The sequence below is a fragment of the Harpia harpyja genome, chromosome 6 (genome assembly GCF_026419915.1).
Source record: "Harpia harpyja isolate bHarHar1 chromosome 6, bHarHar1 primary haplotype, whole genome shotgun sequence".
Lineage (NCBI taxonomy): Eukaryota > Metazoa > Chordata > Aves > Accipitriformes > Accipitridae > Harpia > Harpia harpyja.
This window is the reverse complement of record NC_068945.1, coordinates 45,603,289-45,620,588: the sequence shown is the minus strand read 5'-3', so window position 1 is coordinate 45,620,588 and position 17,300 is coordinate 45,603,289. Positions and strand designations below refer to the sequence as shown.

General features: G+C 40.4%; 2 protein-coding genes across 10 annotated transcripts in view; both read left to right on the top strand.

The window, feature by feature from the left end:
* The window catches only part of AASS (aminoadipate-semialdehyde synthase), a 512,915-nt gene that overhangs the window by 267,322 nt on the left and 228,293 nt on the right, over positions 1-17,300 (top strand). The window contains exon 1 of one of the 2 annotated variants that reach the window (XM_052790490.1): positions 15,031-15,052. The exons of the other annotated variant lie outside the window; for it this stretch is intronic. The gene's annotated coding sequence lies outside the window, so the exon portion shown is untranslated. Of the gene's footprint in view, positions 1-15,030; positions 15,053-17,300 lie in introns of those variants that run through there. 2 annotated transcript variants of the gene reach the window in all.
* The window catches only part of CADPS2 (calcium dependent secretion activator 2), a 333,579-nt gene that overhangs the window by 163,570 nt on the left and 152,709 nt on the right, over positions 1-17,300 (top strand). For all 8 annotated transcript variants that reach the window (XM_052790487.1, XM_052790486.1, XM_052790483.1 and 5 more), the window contains exon 7: positions 7,320-7,431. In XM_052790487.1, coding sequence (XP_052646447.1) covers positions 7,320-7,431 — 112 coding nt within the window. The remainder of the gene's footprint in view (positions 1-7,319; positions 7,432-17,300) is intronic.

Genomic DNA, 17,300 nt, shown 5'->3' with positions numbered 1-17,300 from the left:
TGGGGCTTGTCTGTGCTTATACTGTAAAAGGACATTTTGATTTGTTTAGAACTTTCTTTATGTATTGCCTTTCAGCTGCAGTTTAATGGGCTTCCTCTGATGGAGGAAATTACAGTCCTTGTACTTCAATCAAAATAAACGAGTAATTTTCAAATGGAGAAATAAGAAAATGTAGATTCCCCCCCCCCCAAGAAAAATATTTGCAACCTAAACAACATTATAAGCATTATGGAAAGGTGCAAACATACAAACTATTTCCCTTGTGGTTTCAAACATGAATTCTAGATCCCACTGATGTAGTGGAGAGGATATACATAAATATATATATATGAAAAAATAATGGTTGTAATGTTGCATATAAGGAATAATCATTACCCTATTAAATCCTTGATGCTGCATAATAAACTTCTGTTGGTTGTGCAGTAATATTTCAACATCCTTTTTCAAGAACTTTCGTTAAAGGGAGAAGCTGGAATGTTCATATTATTTTGTAAGGCATGCAAAAGACAGAAAATAAACATGCCTTTGGGTTGTATAAGATAGCTGTTTGTGTTAAGGCCATGATTTCTAGTGTAGCATCGTGGTGTCAGTGATTCCCAAATCGGTGGGTATTTCTGTGCTTATAAGAGAAAAGGAAATGCTTATGATACTTGTCCAATTATTAGTGGAGAAAAACTAGCAGCAATTAGTAACAACTAATAGTCTCTTTGGGAGTCTCAGTAAAAAAGCTAGAAACAGGTAAGTATGGATTTAACTCTATTTTCATTTGGCTGAATGGAGCCTCCTCATCAAATTAAAGATTTATTGTCAGATCGCTGTGGGGTAGCTTGCACTGCTGGTACAGCGGCTTGCTTGTGCTCTCATGTTTTTTTCTCTTTCTGTATATATGCAGTAGTAGTTAGTAATAAGCAATGCTTCATAAATTCCACATTCACACAATACTTCACTAACAACAGAATGTTTGTCAGACCTGGATTTAAGGTGTTTTGAACTAGATTAAAATATCAGTGTAGTCAGATATGTCAGGGAGGTGCTGAGTCTTGTCTATCTTTTTGTTTCCTGGCCTTTCATCTCATGACTTGCACTTTGAGTGTGATTTCTAGCCTGAAGATTATAGATACCTATTTTTCTACAGTTAAAGTATCTTTCCAGATATAGTAGAAACAACAAAGTTTGTATAGATTCTCGAAATAATTGAGACATGGAGATGTTATAGAGACCTGAACATTGTTTCCAGTCCAGCTCTGAGATGTGCAAAGATGAAGTGCTGGTAAATCTCTTAGTCCTGTGGAGTAGTTGGATGCCTAACAAACTGGTTTTGGTGGGTGTTCCTGCTCATTCCAGCTCTGTAGCACATCCCTATATGGATAGGAAATAAGAAAACTCTTTCAGAAGACCTCTTAGGTGATTTAATGAAGAACTAAGGAACCTGTTGAGGTAGACTTATGTAGTAGATTTAAACCAAGAATCAAGCCTAGAAAGATGCAAAAGGAGGCACCAAGGAGACCAATACACTCCAGTGTTGGTTTCAAAAAAGAGAAGATTTACTAATTGGTGAGGAAAGTCAGTTCCTGATGGTGCAATATTCTGTAGACTTGACACTTTGTCAGAAAGAAAACATTCCAATAAATAGGGCTAAAATAAAATTCTAGATGTTTGCTTAGAATAAATTTTATGACATTCATTCCTATGTAAGACTGGAGATTTAAGATCTCATAAAGAAAAGTTTTGACTAACAGAGACCATGATTAGAGTGAAAAACCTGAGAGAGAAATTTGCTGCTGTTTCCAGTATACGAAATGTGTTCCAAATAAAGTAGAAAAATAAATTTGCTTAGAGGGGGTTCTGTGACACAGTGATAAATCTTTGCCTGAAATAAACATCCACCTCCTTGCTGGTAGTGGGTACTTTTACAGTGAAGGGAAATCAACTTTGGCAAAGGACTCTGTCACTAGACATGGTATCAGCCCACGTACCTCTGACAGCAGTGTAAATACAGTGAAAAGACTGGGGCTTATGGTTGAAGATGATCAAACATCAAATCATTGCAGTTTCTATAGTAAAGAGAATGAGTAGGTGAAAGTAGAAAAATTATGTATACAAAGGAAAATAACGTGGCAAAATGAGAGCCTGAAGAGGCAGGATTGTTTGGAGGGGGGGGGTTGGTTTTTTTTTTTAGACTTGAAGTTGGTGTTTTTAGAGGTCTCAAGTATGCTACACAGGCTGCAGCTGGCAGTGCAGTGAGCAACACTGCAGCATTTAGCACTGAAATTATTGTTACTTTTGACTAATTTCTAGCACAATTTTTAAAAAGAACCTAGACAATAATGGGATTTTTTTAATTTAATATGAATACTACACGAGATCCACACTTGTTTTGACAAAAATTTTGCACTTCCCATCTAGACACATTAAGCACCAAAATTCTTCACATTAGCAAAAATCATTGGACAGATATTCATAAATCAACGGCTCCTCCAAATGTGTGGAAGTGGCTGATTTGCTGTTTACATTGCTTATATACGTTTGGTAGTTAAACATACACTATTACAAATATAAAGCATTAAATTTTTCTATTACGTTAAGAATTGTTAAAGATACACTTTTTGTAAATCGCAATTTCAGAGATTAGGTGAATTAATTTGCCTGTCCTTCCTTCTCTCTTCCTTCCACAGTTCAGTATCTCCATAGCAGAGCAAGCTGGAAATAAATTATCTGTAACATACTTTGACTCAAATGATATCAAAATGGCGCATACAATTTCCTTCTGTTTTCACAGAAAACCAATAGGTTCACCTGCTCCCCTGTATGAAAAGTAAAATTCAGCTGTAGGATTTATTTTCTTGCAGAAAATATTTCACTGTTATTGCTGTTGAAAGTTAAAATATAAGGAAAAGTAACTTTTTTTTTAATTCAGTGCTCAAATTCTGGAGGCCACATTGTTAGTTGTTATTTAAAACAGTCAAAAAGTTGTTCAATTAAACAACTAAAAAGTTATTCAGTCTTACGAATAATAGGAACAATCCTTTGTATGGTGGTTGGCTTTTAATCTGTGGATCAGAAAGACATTTCTGAGACTGCTGTATTTTCTCCAGGAAAATGTCAAGGTGCAACCCCAACCTCAAAAGAAAAATACAAATTTGACCTATACTTAGCAGCTTAGCTTTTGAATTAAAGGAAACATTCCACTACAGCTACTCCAATGAGATTAAGCAGATGTGAGAACAGGAAATACTAGCATTTCAATAGGTATTAATAAATGCATTTGACAGAAGACAAATGTGTTTTGGAAGAAAAATGTTAAATTTTTGAGAAACCAAGTGCATATAATTATATTAGCACATAAAATCTATAAATTGAAATAAGAAATTACAGTAGTAGTGATCAAGATTTGCATCATCATAATTACTGTTTGTGTATTGATTCCATGAATTACTAGGTATCCTCCTAACCTATTTTTCACCGTTAAACTTAACAGGTCCTTGAACAGACATATAGTTACAGAATAAAAGCCAAAAGCATGGAGAAAGTTGACAATTTTACAGTGGAAATAACAACTGATTCAGTAAATTCATGTTTATTGGCTAGGAAGGCTAGATTTATGATCTTGGCATGATATATATAGGATTGTTGCAATTGACTTGCAGAGTTCTTAGTCACAGATGATGATGGAACAGTAGCTTCTCCAAAGTTACTGTTTGTGATTACATTATAAGTAATTTTAAGATGATCTGTACACTGAAAATTTGATATCTTTTTTTATCCTCTCAAATATAGAAGCTGCAATGATACCAGTTTCAATGGAATTTGGTTAAAATGAAGTATTATTCATGAACAGGAAGAATAAACAAATAATTAATTTGTTGAATGGAGTCTGATCAGGTGTCATGAAAGAAATAGCCAGGAAAAAAAAAAGTTGACAGCTGTCAGATCTTGAGCACAAATATAATTTGATTTCAGAACAGTAAAGTGTATTTCAAAATAGACTAGCTTGTGTACACCTGCATGCTTTACTCAGTCTATCCCTTGGTTTTGATCACCCTTAATAAATGTTGAGCGCCTGGTATCTTCTTATATTCATGACACAATCTTTACAGCTCAGAATTTTATTTTTAAGATGACGAAAGTTTATTAGTGGGTGCTGATAGTGCAAAATACAGACAGCAAAGCCATTCTTATTACTACACTTCATTTTGTACTGACAAAACAGAAAAATGCAAATTGCAAATTGTTATTAGCAGCAACGTTCAAATGGGTTAGCCTACAGCTGGGAGTAGAATATTACACATTTTGGTTACTCTGTAATTTCTGTCTTCTGCTTCAGTTAATGCCTGATGCATTAATAGCATGCATAATAACATAATAATGTGCTTTTAAATGTACGGCATATAGATAAACTCAATTTCTGTCTGGATTATTGGGTCTCATACCCATGTTCATTCTTGGAAGAAGCAAACTAAAATGAATGTGATACTGCTGCTATTTTGGCTGCTTTCTCCCAACTTCTGATTTCCAATGGTATGAAGCAATACCTCTGCAACAACACAGACCTCCAAAGAAACAGGACTTGTGTTCCAGTAGTCAACAATGAATGAAAACGAAGATGAGCGATGAGCCTCGTGTAGTTTGCTGTGATATTGTCAGCTGAGAGGAATATCAGATGCCTGCAAGTAAGCATAATGCTAAAGAATACAATCTTGGATTTGCCTTTTCTAACAGAACGTGATTCCTCACGTGCTCTTTCATGAGGAATGATGTTGAAGTCTAGACAGTAAAGTCTGTGACCATCTGTTCTACCAGATAATTCACTCCAAAGACATGGTCTTAAGAGGCTATGAGAGTTAACTGAAGTCCCGATCAGCCAGGAGCGCGAAGATCAACACGTAGAATGTTTCCACCATGAGCATTAAGCTTTAGGAATTGATTCAGACCATTGCTTTTCAGCCCAGGATTTTCACTTACTGCTGCAGATGGAGCAAGGGGTGGGAGAAAGATGTCAGTCAAGGCTGGTGATCAGATCTGATGTTAAAGATGATTTCTAGTACTACATGAGTGCCAACAACAGGTGGATGACCCCTTGTTAGTCCCATCCGCATCAGTCTTTCATGCATCTAAATTAGAGAAGCAGCAAATTCTGCCAGGCTCCCTCGGCAAGGCTCGTGTGTGCCCCGTCCCTTCTTGCTGTGTCCTACAGAAATGGAGCCTGGGTATGTGTCTCCAGCGACAGCTGCATCGCTTTCTGGGGAGGTCCTGGAACCAGATGCTGGGGTGCCAGACCCCAGCACACGCTGTAGCATGCACCTGCTGCTCAGCTTGCAGAAGCTGAGCCACCACTGGTGACGTTCTCTTTGTTGGACAGGCTGGGTCTCTTCTCTTCCCTTTAGCCAGTGTGACTTCTGATTTCTTTTCTTCTGTTTGTGAGTTAATGCTGGCACTAGATCTTTGTAGAGAGGCTTTTGTTTTGTTTTGTTATTTTAATAGGAGTTTCTCTTGATCATTTGTGTGGTCCTACCCATTGCGGCACGCACAGTTCAAGGTTTCTGGAAGCTCAGGAACAAATATATCCTGGTGCCCGAGAGAGAGTGCAGCTGACAAAGTGCGTAGGTTGTGTTTGCGATTGCAAGGCAGCATTGTTCCTGAATAGTGGGATCTAGTGGGGGAGACTGAGGATACAACTATCTCATCTTTTATGAAGATGCTTTTGCCTTGGAAATCTCATTTCTGTATTGTGACAAAGCCTACCCCTGGGACCGCCACTGGGAAGAGCAGCAGTGCTAGGCATTGTCTTGCCCTGCAACTGCAGCATCTGTCATCAGCTCACAAAAACAGGTTTTCTCCCTCTCAGGAAAGTAATTTCTTGTCAGAGTCCCTGTTTCGATTACCACTTTCGCTGAGGCTAAGGCTATGTCCACCACAGACAGAGGGAAACAGCATCTATCTAATCCAGACAAAGCAAAGAAGACAGAATGTAATGTGGCTAATTTTCAGTGAACCTCACTTTTGTAGTCTGGCATGTGTTCAGCCACCTGTAGGACTGGTTTATACAGAACCACTGCTGTCTTAAAACTTTTTGGTCTTGGTTGCATATTACTTTCTAGACTTTGTCTTGAAGTCTGTAACTTAATGTTAGCTGAAGGATTTTCTTTTACCTATTAGATCCCTTTGCTGGAGGATTACTAATGTATGTTCATTTTCCAACAATGGAGAGTCCATGTAAATTATTCTTGAACATAAAATGAAAATAGGCTTTTTGTAAATGAGGCCCTCTTAAGATTTTAGCTTGTCACACATCCTTTTATAGAGCATACTCTTAAGGTCACCTGTTTTCTTTATTTCTTTAGTTTCTGCTAATCATAGTATCTCAAGCAGTGGAAAAAATGAAGAGAAACTGGAGCTGCACTTACTTCTTGTGTTTTGTTTGTGCCTAGTAGCGTAATCAGAATCAGTATTGTCAATGCAACGAGTACCATGCAGTTGTTTAGGAAAATGGAATAGCTTGATGGAGGAAGTTGCAATCTAATTCATGTAACTCCTTTTTTTTTTTTTTTTTTTTTTTTTTTTTTTACCACTGGCACACGGGGCGGGGGCGGAAAGGCTGACAAACCAAGTGTCTTAACTGAGATAAAAGATTAACAACTGAAGTTTGGCTGCCTAATTTAGCTTCTCTGAAAGCATGAAGCCTTGTGGTGGTAATTATCTTGCAGAGCTATAGTCACTCTGATAAATAACATTTTTTTTCCATTTTTTACATTTGTGTTTACTTTTTTCCTGCATGCTTACACTAAGTTGTAACATCTCATAAAACATAAGGTTTTCTCTGGTGAAGTCTCTTTACTTTCTGCATAGTTTGGTCACCTAAAGTTAAATATATAATTTTTTTTTTTTAGAATTGAGACAAATTTCTTTGCTGAATTAATTTGACTAGTATGCACAAGATAGTGAACATAATACATTTAATAGAAAAAAAAAATCTTTTTATTTGCTTTCTTGCTTGGTTCTGTTTTGCCCTACGAGGATATAATTGCAGTTCTTTGGGTTTTGCCATTAACAAATTTATGATTGATTTTTAATGACAAAAATCATACAGAAAAACCCTGATTTGTCTTACCACAGATAAAAGCCACTTTTCCCATGTAGATATTTAGTCTCAGATGTTTAAAAATGTACCTCCCATCTCTCCTCTGCCCTCTCCCCCCCAAAAGTCTGGAAATTACATTCTAGGAGTGTATTAATAAATACTTTGTACAAAATATTACAGTCCTATCACTCTCAGGCCTGTCCTCTGCCCCAGTTAAATTCTGTTCTTTTATTTATTGCAGATGGGGAACTCAAGGGGATTTCACCACTACGCACCCTCGGCCTGTTGTCAAAGTAAAACTCTTTACAGAAAGCACCGGGGTGCTGGCACTTGAAGATAAAGAACTGGGAAGAGTGAGTATTATGTGTAGAAACAAGAAGTGTGTGAGAAATGATGCATAGAAATGTGAATATTGATAAAGCATGCCATAAAATGGTATAAGGTATTCAGTACAGCACCTGCTCCGCTGCACCTGTACCAAACCATGCTTTTCTTTTAAGGGTGACTTTTCCCAGTGTTCAAAACATGATCTGTTCACTTGGATTACCTTGCAGAAACTTCCATCAGGGATCCATGAGGGTTCTCTTTGTCGTGTTTAAAACTTTTTTTAATTCTTAGGTGACCTACCAATGCTTGTAGCTATTCAAATTAGGAGTGAAGAGGAGAGAGAGAAGACTTGGTGTGTAATAAACATAGCAAATGATTAGGGAAAGGGAAGGAAGCACTTAAGTGGTAGAAGGCAGGGGGGGGGAGGAGTGATGGAGATATGTCAGACTAAAATAAGAGTTCTCAATATGAGCTTCCCTTCCCTTTTCACATTTTCCCTATCTTGATAGGATCATTTATCCTTCTGAGGCCAAAATCAGGGCTAGAGAGTGCAGTGTATCATAGAAAGAGGAGGGTAGTGTGAATGAGGCAGAGAGGGTCTGCAAATCTTGCCCTCCCATCCCCCATCTCCTGTTGAAATTCTCCCCTCTGACATGTACCGCGTGGAGGAGAGCTCACCTTTTAATGCTCAGTTCTGCATTCAGAGTCATGGCTGTTTCTCATTCAAGCAAGGACAGCTTGTTGATAAGAGCAGGGCTCTTCCCCACTTTACGTCCTCCAAGTGCAGGCGGCTGCACAGACAGATTCTCCCACACATTGGGTCACTTGTTAAGGTCCCAACTGTATCCCCAGTATTACTACTTCTTGTGTCCTCTCACATCCTTCTAGGAGGCCTCCAAGGTGACTTGGTCAAGGATGGCTGAGGTGAAGGTGGGAGCTGCGTGGGGAAGGTTTCCAGTAGGGGTAACACACTGGTGGGAGCCAGGCAGCTGTCGTGGCAGATACAGAGGAGCCACAGGGGTGCAGCTGAGCAGGCCAGAGTCAGCAATATCTGGATTGAAAACAACAAAAAGAGAGACTGAAAGGGTGGACTTAGAGGAACTGCATAGTGCTATTAAACACAGAGAAATTTCTTCTCTGTCCCTGCTTGCTCAGTCCTTTCAAAGAAGCAAAAGGGAAGTCAATGCAAAGGTGCAAGACAGTGGAGAAGGGACAGTGACTACACTGGCTACTGTGAACTGTAGCCAGCATAGTCATTACCAAGGAGTCAGAGAAGAAAAGAAACACGTAACAGAATAAAGAGGCTAAGAATTACAAGTGTTAACAGGATCCTCTTGCTCTGGAACCTTAACTAGCCAAAGTTCAGGTATAAGCTTGGTCTGCTTTCTGGTGCTGCAGCTTGTCTGAGCTTCTAGGACAGAAGGTTAAAAAGATTTTTAAATTATTTTAAAGAATGGAAACATTTCAAATGTAAAATACTGAATATAGCTTTTGCCTTAACTGTATCCTGTGGCCCCACATGGTTTGTTTTGTGTTTTTTCCCTGCCTTCCCTCCCTTCCCACTCCTGCCTGCCTTCTGACACATCTGTATTTGTCAGCTGGCCAAACCAGTTTAAAGAAGGTAATAACTTCCCTTTCTTGGTTGGGAGTGGTGAGAGGAGAGAGAGGAAATAAAAATAGGTAGTTGAGAGGGGCTAGGGCTGAGCTCACTGGCCTGTTGTTGGATGGAGTTTGACCCAGCTTTACCAGAGACAAAGCAATATATATAAAAGGTGAGAGAGGAAAGAGCAATCTTCTGTTTCTGTTGCTGATTCTTGTTCTCCTGTTGTTTTTCAGCAGAGAGTCTGCGTGCTCTTATCAGATGCTCTGAGGTTTGGCAGTCTGTACCAGAATTAGGCTATTAAAATCATGGCTTTTTGCTGGTTTTCCCCCTGCCTTGTCACAAAGGACAAAGGCCATCACCTTTTTTCTCCTTGTGTTAAAGCTTGTGCTGAGGTTGGTCACAGCAAACAGAAGTACCTGAGAGATGCTTGGGTACTGATTTTACATTTTATAATCCATTCCTGATTTACCAAAAATGTCCAGCTCCCCTCCTTGCCCAAAAAATACCTTCTGTAAAAGCTAAGTCAGTAAAAGATAAATCTCCCACAGTGACCTTATGTACAGCGCATGGTCCTTAGCAGTGGAAAAGAACATGAAAAAGGGCATGTTGGTTGTGCATCAGCCTGTTTGGGCATCTGGTCTGTGCTGTGCCCCCCAGGTCTGGCAATGCGCAGGGTTGCTGACAGACACCTTCCAGCTGCTGGTGGTAAATGCTTAACTCGGGAGAAGGGGGAATCTGCCAACTTACCTCTCTGGTTTAACCAGAGTATTTGAGAGTGGTGGTTGCAAGCTTCAGGGGAGATTGGGAGAATATTTGACAGAATATTTACAAAATAATTTTAAGGCACTGTGTATGCTCATGGTATACATTTTAGCTTTCAAAGGCTTGTTTTGTTGCCAATGTCTTCATTTTCAGGTTTGAGAGATTGAAATTCAGGTAGCCTTTGAAAAGATGCAGGATCCCACTGGATAAGTTTAATTCTAATAAAGTTTGGCAACTTTATGCCTGGTCAAGTACGCTGCAGTGACTTGCAGGAGAGCAGCTGATTCAGCTAGGTTTATTATGCTCTAAAAAGGCCTGAAAATACTTCTACTGGTATTTTTTCTGTACTTAAAAATTCAACTCAAACCTGCCCCTTCTGAGGTAGGCTTGCTGTGGAGATTAATTCTCATCTATCAAGTACTTTCTTCAAAGCATTTGTCTTGACCTGATACCACTTTTCTACATTATTGAAGTTTGCATTTCCCATACCCTGTGGCTATTGTGAAGGTTTTGTTCTGTTTAATCTATAATTAGAAGGCAGCATCAAGCTACATGATTTGAATTTTGAACTTCCATCACATACCAAAGGGTTTCTTCTGCCACCAAGGGATCAGCTTTTTATGAAAACAGATCTAAGGTGTGAAACGTGGAGCCAGCAAAGGTTTCCCCAGAGCTGCAGAGGAGAAGGCTTTTCCATTGACCCCATCAATGCGTGGCAGTCTGTCACACTTATGGACTTAAGATGTAGGCCCTGATCTCAGTACGACAGCACTACAGCTTCTCAGTTTCAGGAGAAGACACTGCTGATTCCAGAAGTAACTAGTTCATGGCAGAGCAGAAGGGATGCGGGCTCGTGCTTTCAGTAGAGAGGGTAGACCATACTTACAGCTTTATATACTCCCTGTTGGGAAGCAGAGTCTGGGGGCTGCTCAGCCTCTGCTGCAGAAGTCACCAGGTGAGCACCAAGTGACAGAAGGGTTGTTGTCTGTACTTAACATCTTCTCCCTTCAAGGCATTTAAGATATGCTTAACTGACAGGAAGTAGTATTTACTATGTCGCTTGTCTGACATTGCTCTCTTCTTCTAAAAAAGCCAAAATAAATCCAGTTGTGAATGCTGAGAGAAGATTTTGCATGCTGGGGGATAGTCTTTGGGCTCCCTGCTGACCACTTTGAGTGTTTTCAAACAAAAATTAAATCTTAACCTTTTTTTTCTGTTCTACACAAACTGGATGACAGTTGGACCAACTCAGTTTTTCTACTGAAAGAAAAAATGGAGACGTGTGCTGCGCTTGAAGGGAAGGGATGTTATTTGGATTTGGGTTATGCAGAACCTGAGCTTCTGTGTCTGTGGTTATGTGGACCTCCATATACAGTGAGCCACGGAATTTAACTTCTAGAAAGTGAAGCAGGCTGCATCTTTGAAGCTAAGTTTCTTCTAATGAGGAAATGTTAAGAACTTACTTTATTCAATTATCTTTGAAATGTGTGGCACAATTTTTATGTGACTGACACTGATCTGGCCACTTCAATAATTTTTGTATGTGCATACAGAAGGCAGAATTGATGTTTGCATTTGTACATGCAACAACTGAGGAAGCATGAAGAAGCCTTCAGAGTTTGGAGTAAATACTTCTGAAAAATCAGCCTGATGATTTCTGAAACTCAGGAATCTGACACCACTTTTCCTTTTTCAGTACTTTGTGTATGAAGATGTTCAAACCTAGTAATTCAAAGTGACAGCCATTGTGCTTGCTTAGCACACATGTGAATACAATGTGAGAACAGCAGGTGGTGTTTGATTGCTGATACTTTTTGAATATAAGAATATTTCAGCCTTGCCACTCTGACTATTCAATCAAAAGGGAACTATTGTCTCACAACCTGCTTGTCTCAGTCAGCTGCAGCCAGAAATAATTAGCTGTGCAGTTACGGGTTTTTTTATTGGTGCTGTGACTCTGGGTGTAATTTAAAGACATTATAAAGTAGCTCTACTGGCTAGGTACCCATACTGGCATGATTGCCTAGTTTCTGAATGCTGACTGCACGGGGCATGTTGGTTATCTTCTGTACTGTGTTCAAAGGGCCACTGAGCAGAGAAAATTTTGTGCTGTGAATATATTAATTTAAAGCCTGCCACCCTGGGGAATGTGTTTCTCCATCATGATTTGAAATGACTGAGGTTTCGCAGGTCTGACTTTTTCTGTCTTCTTTTTAAGTTTGGAAAATGATAAGAGGTTGCTTCCACTCCCCCTTTTTCTCTTGCTCCCTGAGCAGTCTGCCTGTCAGCACCGTGCTATGTCTGGCTGAGTGTTACTGTTTCCGCACTAACAGGGTCTTTCTTAGTAGCTTCTCTGAGAATGCTTCTCGTCAGAAATTCTTGAGATATTTTTTGTTCAGGCATGCTCTCTCTTAGATTTAGGGGACAGGCTGTTTGGAAGGACTTAAAGACAACTTTTATCAATTGCTAAGATCCATTAACGTAAGTGTTCTGCTGGCAGCATCAGCAGAGGTCTATTGATTGCATAAATTGCAAAGTCTTCCCAGTCCTTTGTCACCAACAGTATTTTAGACAGCCCTTTCACCATGTGCCTGTTCAGTTTTTCTGTTTGATTTTTGTTTCTTTTTAACCACCTGTTATCCAAAGCCTTGTCTCAGTGTTTCAGCTGTAATACAATCATAGCTGAAAAGCAAGAGATCACTCAATAGGTGAGATGATGGAGCTTGTGTAAAATACTCATAAGCTCCTTTGGTGATCAAGCTCTTATTAACCCTTTCTTTAGCGGTTCCCTAGGTGACAGCTTCTCCAAGGGAGTTACTTTCAAGAGAGCTATCTCCTTTTCACACTTCTACCTCCAACCTTGTCCCTACCCTTGAGCTTCTTGTGCTTCATCCTCCTGGCAGCAGTGCATCATGACTTAATGCTCAGAGGACATGAGTGTGGTTCTGTGCTTGGCAGGCTGCTGCTGGGGTGTTCAAGGGAACTTCACTTCTTGTCACACTGACAGCAGCTTCTGGCTTTCTGACATTGACCTGTCTTTGGGCAACAGGCTGACATAACTCAGAACAGCTTCAAACTTTCAAGTTAGGGGAGAAGGTGACTGGAGAGGAGTCAGTAGACATTTCTATCAAAAATGGGTAAGTGTCCCCTAAGTAAGGTCAGGGCCACAGTTACACAAACAACATAACATTAAAGGGTCTCTACACTGTTACTAGTCATCTATTTCCTATCCCAAACCAGCTTCAATAATTTTTGGTCTATAATGCTATTTTCAAATCAGTAAAACAGAGTGTATTTAACCAGGAAATTTTCCTGTGATCTTTGCTCAGACAATGCCCAGCAGCATAAATTTGCATGTGCCAAATAATAATGGGTGCTTATTTCATAACATAAAATTTGTCCTCTCTGCTTGCACTGGCATCTTTTCAAATCACTACGTTTTGAAACCTGAAAGAAAAAGCCTTCCATAGAATGAATTAGTCCTGTTGTGTGATGAAAGCTTCAACAGATGCAGTTGAGGGAACGTATGATCTTATGTGTCAGGCACTTGCTGGTTTTCATAGTTTTAAATAATCACAAGTTGAGTTAGAAGTGTCTCTGGTAGAGCACAACAATTAGAGAACTTGGTTTCTCCAGTTCATCACGGGGTTTCTGCATGAACACAAGTATTGTTTATTCTGAGCAGAACTCGCAATGCTGCTCATGATTAAGGCCATGTGATGTAAGATTCAGTTCTCAATTGCTTGTAACTTAGCCAGACCTTAAGTGTTGAGGCCAAAATTTTTCATCCTAGGTATGGAAAAAGATAAATAGAAAGTGTGGGTTTTGTCAACAGCAAAAAGCAATCATCTGTAGCACCATTTGTGCTCTGGAAGAGCTCTTCAGGCATGGGAACTTCTTTTGTCTCATAAAATCTTCGGGCTTTCCTGTTGGGGACCGTGCAGTTTGAAGAAAGGACAGGAAGCTGGGTGCCAGAAGCAGCAGAGGCTCCCTGGGGTGGCAAGGAGCAAGGCAGGATGGGGACACCAGGGTGGGGACAGTTTGAGGGTTTGGTCTGCTTTTTGAAGATGGCACAGGCTGTGTTATGAAGAACAGACTGGTAACAGGCTGCATCTCTATTTTCTTTAACGTTGTGTAGTGTGAGCTGTACTGAAGGCATGATAAGGATTTTCTTGATTTGCTTCTGTTGTCATCTGCCTCTCAGCCAGGGCACTAAGGAGCTGCTGCAGATCATCTTCACTTTTATCTTTTTTGCTTATGATGGTGAGCCAAAACTCAGCATAGCACTCACATGGCAGCTCCAGGATAAGAGGGGGATCAGGCCCAGTCAGCATGGGTTTACAAAAGGCAGGTCCTGCTTGACCAACCTGATCTCCTTCTATGACCAGGTGACCCGCCTAGTGGATGAGGGAAAGGCTGTCGATGTTATTTTCCTTGACTTCAGCAAGGCCTTTGACACTGTCTCTCATGGCATACTCCTTGAGAAGCTGGCGTCTTGTGGCCTGGATAAGTGCACTATTCACTGGGTGAAAAACTGGCTGGATGGCCGAGCCCAGAGGGTTGTGGTGAATGGGGTGAAATCCAGTTGGTGGCGGGTCACAAGTGGTGTTCCCCAGGGCTCGGTGTTGGGCCCTGTTCTGTTTAATATCTTTATTGATGATTTGGATGAGGGGATTGAGTGCATCCTCAGCAAGTTTGCAGATGACACCAAGTTGGGAGGCAGGGTCGACCTGCTTGAGGGTAGGGAGGCTCTACAGAGAGATCTGGACAGGCTGGATCGATGGGCTGAGGCCAATCGTATGAAGTTCAACAAGGCCAAGTGCCAGGTCCTGCACTTCGGTCACAGCAACCTCATGCAGTGCTACAGGCTTGGGGAAGAGTGGCTGGAAAGCTGCCCCGCAGAAAAGGACCTGGGGGTGCTGGTTGACAGCCTGCTGAATATGAGCCAGCAGTGTGCCCAGGTGGCCAAGAAGGCCAATCGCATCCTAGCCTGTATCAGCAATAGTGTGGCCAGCAGGAGCAGGGAGGTGGTTGTTCCCCTGTACTTGGCACTGGTGAGGCTGCACCGCGAGTACTGTGTTCAGTTTTGGGCCCCTCACTACAGGAAAGACATTGAGCTGCTGGAGCGTGTGCAGAGAAGGGCAACCAAGTTGGTGAGGGGCCTTGAGCACAAGTCTTACGAGGAGCGGCTGAGGGATCTGGGGTTGTTCAGTCTAGAAAAGAGGAGGCTGAGGGGAGACCTTATCGCTCTCTACAACTACCTGAAAGGGGGTTGTAGTGAGGTGGGTGTTGGTCTCTTCTGTCAGGTGGCTGGAGATAGGACAAGAGGAAATGGCCTCAAGTTGAGGCAAGGGAGATTTAGGTTAGATATTAGGAAAAATTTTTTTACTGAGAGGGTTGTCAAACATTGGAATGGGCTGCCCAGGGAAGTGGTTGATTCACCATCCCTGGAGGTATTAAAAAAGCGAGTGGACAGGGTACTCCAGGGCATGGTTTAGGGGGCATGGTTAATGGTTGGACTTGATGATCTTGAAGGTCTTTTCCAACCGAAATGATTCTATGATTCTATAGTCTGCTCAGAATTACCATGATTACCAAGGTCTGGGGTCCAAGGTCTGAGATCTCAAAGTGTGTATTAGACCACCCCAACTTGTAAAAACCTCATTTTCAAATACTTCGGTCAAAAGAGTGGGTAACTCCAGCGCTTGGGTTCAACTCTTGAACATCACGGTTTTGGGTGGAAGTAGGGGAGGGGGAGCAGCTGGGATGCGAGGACCTGAGTTGGCTGAAAGTGAACTCAGCCACAGGTGTGGGATGGAAAGAAAAGTAGACATTATCTTGACTCTTGATTTTTCTCAAGTGTGTTTATGGTTTGCCAGTCTGCTTGCCTCTTAGCTTCATTGGTCCCTTTTGAAGGCTGCATTTTCTTTTGACAACAGGACAACTGCGGCCAGGGATGATTAGCTTGAGAGCTTTATCTAAACATGGGAATACCGATAGGAGGTATTTCTGCATAGCACTTTTGACTCTGAACTTTCTGCTTGGTTATCTGCTCTGAGAAGGCAAGATAGTCACAAGTTTGGTTTGTTCAGGCTTTCAGAGTCTGTTGGACAACTGAACTTTTCTTTCATACCTTTAAAAGAAGGTGGTATGATCAATGTGCCAAAGATAGAGGAGAGTTAATAGTTGCTTGGCTGGATTGACTGTTTGGTTCAGGTGTACTTCAAATAACTTCTTCTATCGTGATCCAGCTGAGGACTTAAATACACAACTGAATCACAATAAATGATGGTTAATTAAGTCATTGAATGATATTAGCTTCATATCTTTCAACCTGTCATATTTTAAGCCCAGGAGAGAAACATTTTCAGTCATTCACAATTAAGAAACAGTGTTTTGAGAACATCACCTTGCACAAATCCAGAAATGTGCTGCTCTATAATATTTAAGATTTCTGTGTTTATTTTACATCCACGTAAGGAGAGGCATGAAGCGAACTTGCCACTTTTTCAGTTACAGTGTGGTCTGAGGAAATGTAATACTAGATATAATTGGACCACATGGTGGAGTATTTTTAATGATCATGAGATGATTGAATTCACTGAATTGCCTCAACCCACACTGCTCTGATACTATTAATTTGCCTTATATCAGCTGAAGCAATGCAATGCACAGCAGCTGTGTTTGGTGTGTAGTGTTCTGGTCATTAATAGTTCATTATACTTTTTAATGCAGATTACCTGTTAGTTTACTTATTGTAAACACAGTCCTAGACTAACAACTCATAGTTCTCTGTGCTGCTGCTGAATAATCTACTATGGTGATATTCACAGGTATAAGAACAATAAAATAAGAGAAATTAAAATAAAATTTAAAAAAATTAATTCAGAAATGTATGATGTAGTAGGAATTTTATGAAACTTTCAGAAGTTTTAGGCACAGTGAAAGAGTATCCTGTAGGCGAGTTTTATATCCCCCACGGAAGACACATGAGTTGATACCATTTTATTTTGTCAAGTAGATTATAGAACAACAACTAGAAGATTAAAATCCTTTAAGCAGTGCTGAAAGGAAATCTGAGACACAATAGCCAAGAAAGTTTCTCCATGGACAACAGCAATGACATTACATTTCAGTGTGCCGTAGTGGAGAGAATGTTTTTAATACAAATTTCAGCAACTTTTTACTTTTTATATCAAGGAACATTTGCCCAGTGTTTTGGTCTCAGTGATTTCATGTGAGCTTACATTTTTGCCACCTGATGATATGGTGCACAATGGTTAAGGACATTGCCCTTAAGGAGAATATTAGTATGAAGGTTATTGTGAAGATAATTAATGCCTGTCAAATGTTTGTGTGTGTGTGTGTATACGTGTGTTTGTGTGTAATGATAAAAAGTTTGATGACAAAGTTCTTTTAGCTCTCATTGTTTAAAACTGGAAGGCATGCCAAAGTGTAATACAAACACAACACAGTGCATACTTAAGCATTCTGCCAGATACTTATTCATGGTGAGAGGTTTGAAAACAA